A 5770-nucleotide genomic window follows, 5' to 3' on the forward strand; every position below is an offset into this window, starting at 1 on the left:
TGCGGCAGATGTGATTGGCCCGCGAACGACATCCTGATCTGGTTAGTGGACGACAGTGCGCTGACTCGTCCGTCTGCCCCCTGTGATCGAGGCCCGGACGTTGCGGCTTGTACCGTCTGGTGTCCCTGGCGGGAAAGGACTCAGTGGGGCCCCGGGGGTGGCCACAAGCTCAGCGCAACAAAACGGCGCGATACTTCTGGCTCGAAAGACGCCATAGGGTGCAGTTCAGCAGGGGCGTGAGGGAGCCGCCTGGTGTCCACAACCCGTTCGAGCTACGACCATCCGTACCCGAGGCACGGACTTTTGGGGTTGGCTAGTGACAGCGCTGGTGACCCTTGCATAAACCTTGGAAGGAATCAGCCCTTCGGGGTCTCAGACCGGACCCCAGCCCGCAGATAGTGAGCTGCATAGAGCACAATATCCGATACGACGATCAGTCACCTTAGCCAACATCATTCAACCAAGACTTCCGGCTGCCAAGCGACGACGAGACGGCGCGCCAAGGACGGCTGCTTTTCACTCTGATTCTTTCCAAATCGCTCGATAATATTGCAGGGATCTTTCGGCTCATGGTGCGGTGGAGAGGAGGAGGGGGAGGTTTTAACCTGGGATGCTTGAGATGCATTTCACACGTAATTCTCAGCAAATCTTTCTCCTTTCTGGGTCTTCAGGGCTGTATTCGCTCAACGCTGAAGAGAAACTCTCTTCATTGCGATGTCAGACAACGTATGGACTGAACCCACCAAATGTGGTTTACCTTCGGCTCAATTGACCGCGCAGAGAAGAGAGTCTTGATTTGAGCAACGATAATATAAGGATTTGTACATTGTCTGCTCTCGACAGTGGGGCTCTATCAAAAGGAACCCACTCACTGCCTCTCGCCATCCATGCCCACGCATATATCCGTACGTTCCTTCTCCTCCCGAGTAATACAATCAAAGCATTCCTGGCATACGACAAGTTTACCATGAGAAAGATCAGCTTGAGCGATACGCCCATCGAGCAGACATTGCAATGTGCCTCTTTGCTCCCTTGTGCATGCATCGCATATAAGGTGGCTGCCAACGCACAGGGTCAAGGTCCGCAAAGACCGTATCATATCTCTCGTTAACTTCATCGAGGATCGGAACTATGTCAGGCCGTGTAAGCGATAGTCAACTCTGTGATAGCCTCGTTGATGCTGGTGCTGCCGCTGCTGTTATTGTACTAGAGGTCCGGCTGTACGCTACCGTGCCAGTAGAGTCAGAAAAGTGCTTGATAGGACGATTAGATAATGGCGTGGACACACTCCTTGTTCGGACTCAGACAGATTCCAGGATTACCAACAGCTTCCTCCCATGAATGAGCCGAGATACCTACAGACTCTTACGATTTGCTACAGGAAGTGCTCCAGTACGGGATGCGGTAGCTAGGTCATCCACGCGAACCGACTGACGACAAGCCGACTAGACCAAGTTTGCAGATCTTGTACATTCGTTAAACTGACAAGGAAAGGGAACTGATAATCTACACGGTGAACATATTTTGCAGGCCTTATTCACCTCGTCATGAAGGTCAAGGACAATAGAAGATGATTGGGTTGCGGCTGAATGATCGCACCTGGTTAATCAGGTCCACCACGTGATGATCTTGATGACAAGGATGTTCAACATCAACACGAATGATCCTAAATACCAACTAATGCAACCAGAACAGGTGGCTTCATCTTATGGACCACAACAGAAAAAGCCAGTGAGACGCACCATTCACTGCCGCGTTGCCGTTCTGCACCTGACGCTGGAGCATGATTGATGAGGGTACGCCAAGACCTCCGAGCCGTGGGATCAAAAATATAAGGCTCACCAATACCGGGTCGCACAATACCGTAACCGCACCAGAATATTCACAGCAATGTCGGTACTGCGATAGACGTGAGTTTGTCAAGCGCCAGGTTCCCCATTACACCATACGTCGCTTTAAACGCTGTCCATCTTTCCAAAGGGACTTCAAGGGTCCTAATGTACGAGGACGTGAGTACCACAACCCTCTTACGTCAGCGATTCCAACCTAAAAGCTCAGGCCCAAACCCGTACTCAACCTCACGTACCCAGGTTGTAGCGATCTGTTGTTCATCCTACAAACACCTAATGGAGCCGAAGGACCTTTGGACCTGTGTTTTTCCGCATTCCGGATGCTGACCAAGGAGCTTGACGATATCATAAATGTGTTTCAATCCTGCCTTACGAAGAAACACCACTCGACGCGAGCACCGAGGTATTTCGACGCAACCTTGGATCAGCGCGACCGCGTTTCCCGGGCGTTTCTTCAAGCTGGCGATAGGGAGTGGTTTCTGTACCAGCTCGTCACCCTGGAACACATCCCGATTGCTGAAAAGCTAGACGAATTACCGGACGAAGAGCTGTTGCTGGTTGTCGCGCAAATAAGGAACATTCACGAGCATCCCACGATCATTGCACTCCGGCGGCACGTACTTGAGGCATCGTATCGAGCCGGCGATCGCCAAAGTGCGTAGTCCCACATTGATTCTATAACTTCAGACTGACGTTGGCAGAGCGACTACGAGCAACCCGTGGTTGCATAACCGACGTTAACGCCTCGACCTCGAAGCGCCTCCGGCACTGCTCGCCGCAGCGAACGACCCCTATACAACTCAGCACAGTTGAGAGCGAAAACTTCAGCGCCTTATCTGCTGTTCCGATGCCGTTCGAGGCTGGCCAAGATGTGACAAACCTTTCACAAAGCGGTAATCCGGCCAGACCTGATTATGAGAGCCCCGAAGCTCGAAACCTACCCTTCATGTTCTCACATTACCTATGTGATGCGATATTGAAGACAGGTAGTAAGGCGTCCATACGGCTATTCTTCCCTTCCGATCCGAAACTCAGCCACATGGTGATCGAAATCATGGCACGAGAAGCAGCGCGCATTGCCGAGAAGCTGTTCCGCGTCCACATTAGGGAAGAGGATAACAAGCGAACGATCGTCATGGAACATGGCCCAATCATCGAAATCATTGGCCACACTCGTCTGAAAAGGGTCGATACTCGTGCCGTAAAACAGATGATGGGGGATAGAATATATTCAGGAATTCAAAATAGCCAACAACGTGAAAAAGAGCTTATGGAGGGGAAAATGTTCTCGGATTGCCTATCCATGATGGTTGGAGAATCTGCCGCAAGCAGCTGTCATTTGACCATTCAAATGGATGCGCTTGCATTATCCAGAATTCATGTTGATCTATGGTCAACTCCAAACGCCGAATTACCAGCTACAGCAACTTGATATTACCTCCACTAACGTACGCTATGGCTTCTCGTGGTAGCGAAATTTGTCCGGTCTCCCGCATAGCTACCCATTTCTCATCCTTGACAGACGTTTTGTACAGAGCTGTGCACGATTTCCATAAAAGGGTTTCTTGATTGTTGTATGCTTTCGGACCGGCTTCCTTTGCTCGTTCCCAGTCCTCTTCCTTGAGCTCGGAGCTCGGGTCGATTGTTGCATCCTCGGTAGTAGTTAGTATCGAAAGTTGAAGATATCTGGTAAACCTACTGCCATCAGCTGGAATGTGGTGCGACGGGGAATTTTGTGGTGGGAGACTGGTTTCATCCAACACTCAGCGTGAATTTCCGGTTCTTGTGAAGTACTCCGGTTCGTGTGAAGTGTAGAATACGTGAGGAACTGACAGCTAAGGACCAGTTGCTGCCCTACTGACGGGCAGCAACCAAATGATCGTTGGGCGCTTTCGCGTTTGCTGCCACATGAGAATTGGCCTGAGGGTGACGAGAATGATCTGTCCCACTTATTCGTGACTTACCCCTCTCGAAGAACATATGCGTAGCAGAACGGACAAACATTCAAACGTCTCCGTAAGCTGCGCCATGTTAACAACTCAAATTGCCACGTATGTGGCTGGGGCATCCAGCCGATTTCCCAAGTAGCTCCACTCTGCCCCTTAGACTTCAGATGAATTACCCAGGCAAGTTGATCGCCACCTGTAGTCACATGGCCATAAGTCAACAGCACACTCCGTGCTTCCAATCATGGAGCGGACGCAGACAAGTCAACCCCGGTCCACTAGCAGGACCTCGCTGACCTTTGCGCACAGGTGTGGGGTTGATTGCCGCCAGGTCTCTTCTGCGCAGAGTTGTGGACTGCGCAGAGTTGATCTTTGCGCACAGGTGTGGGGTCAGCTGTTGACAGGTCTCTTTTGCGCAGAGTTGTAGACTTATGCAACTCACCCCCTGTTCACTAGGACCTCGCTAACCTTTGCGCACAGGTGTGGGGTCGGCTGCCGCCAGGTCTCTTCTGCGCAAAGTAGACGGCCAAGCCAAATGCATTTCGCGCCATAATCAGGCAGATTTCTGCGATGTTTGCGCACAACTGTAGAGGCATGCAACGTCCCTGCAACGGTTGAACCTTGTACAGTGTATGAGAAAATCGAGAGTCCAACTGCTGGCATCAAGTTTCTGTTGGAGAAAGAAGGTGGCTGCAATGGCAAGTAAGCCCCGCTTTGTTCTTATTGCCCCTTGTTTGGTGACAAAACACGCTGCGCATTCAACGTGTGTCCTAGTCACTTCCAGTAGTCACTAACCGGAATCGAGGATGATCTTCGTCTGGCGTCAAGCTAAATCCTGAGATTTGGCTCCCTCCCCTGTGATGGAGCATTGTCCCATCTCTCTGATTGCTCTAGAGAGAGATTTCGCTCTGAGTTTTGCTTCCATCTGTTCCTGTGGCTGCCCACGCAGATCAGGGTTTTCGGCGCGGGGCTTTGCTCAAACGAGTACAACGGGCGCTTGAGACACCTATTCGAGTTAAGAATTTGTTGCAGAAGCTCTGCCGTATAAGCTACCGGAACAACACGACCGTCTGACCATTTTCTCAGGCTACAATGACCACCCTCCTACTTGGCAAGGCTCCTCTTTATGGCCCAGGCAGCTCCATTACATTTCGCCTGGGGTTGAATTGTCTACAAGGGAGACTTTGCTCATATCTTGTAGATGCCAAAGACGGGCGAGGGAAGGGATGATAGAAGCACGCCTAGATGTCGTTGACATTGCTGTACCAGCTGAGTAGGAAAGATTTGTACTCGTCGCTGCGTTCTAGAGAGGTCCTCACACAAAAATGACGGTTATGATTATTGTAGAACACGGAGACCGGAACGGTTCCTGTTTGCTGTATATGATTGAATGACACTGAGTCCGTCTTGATATTCCATCGTTATACAGTGAGATGAATATGCGATGCAACTTCGGGATGGTCACAATCAGCTTTGGCAAGCACGCCGGCCACGCCATCAGCGTATCCAACATGCGTCGATCAACTTGTCGAGAGCCACGGGAAAACACATCGTAGGCTACATAAACGGCCGCATTACAAGGATGCGATGGTGATCAAATTTCCCTCATTCATCGTGCAGTCTTGATTGTGACCATTCGGTATGGCTTGTGCAGGATTCAGACCATCGTTCTCAGCATGAGCTTCGGCTCAATTTCCGTTGTTACCTACACGCGCTGAAGGCTGGGTCAGATATCGAACTTGACAAGCCCTTAATGGCTTGGCCACAGTAGAAGAAGGCACCTCAAGCTTGATATGCGGCCAGCCTCACGCTTGTGGTGTTGTTGACGTTCCTGCGAAGTCCGCAGGACCCGAAAGCGTACAAGTTCGAATAAGTATCCCCAATGGATGTTTGATAGGTGAAGAACCACAGGTGTTTTTGGCAGTTTCATAGCCTTGTGATGGTATATGGAGGGTCTATAATGCCAACGAGGTT

The 5770-nt window shown here is 50.8% G+C and overlaps 1 protein-coding gene across 1 annotated transcript; it reads left to right on the forward strand.

Annotated features, from left to right (window-relative positions):
• Nucleotides 1-2170: 2170 nt before the first annotated feature.
• Nucleotides 2171-3282, forward strand: CTAM01_17031 (uncharacterized protein; the record flags this gene model as incomplete). Its single annotated transcript, XM_060533023.1, has 2 exons — nucleotides 2171-2504; nucleotides 2552-3282. 2 exons carry the CDS (start codon nucleotides 2171-2173, stop codon nucleotides 3280-3282), a joined length of 1065 nt encoding a protein of 354 aa, XP_060372399.1.
• Between the last annotated feature and the right edge of the window lie 2488 nt (nucleotides 3283-5770).

Source organism: Colletotrichum tamarilloi (assembly GCF_030869305.1).
Source record: "Colletotrichum tamarilloi strain Tom-12 chromosome Unknown Scaffold_312.1, whole genome shotgun sequence".
NCBI lineage: Eukaryota > Fungi > Ascomycota > Sordariomycetes > Glomerellales > Glomerellaceae > Colletotrichum > Colletotrichum tamarilloi.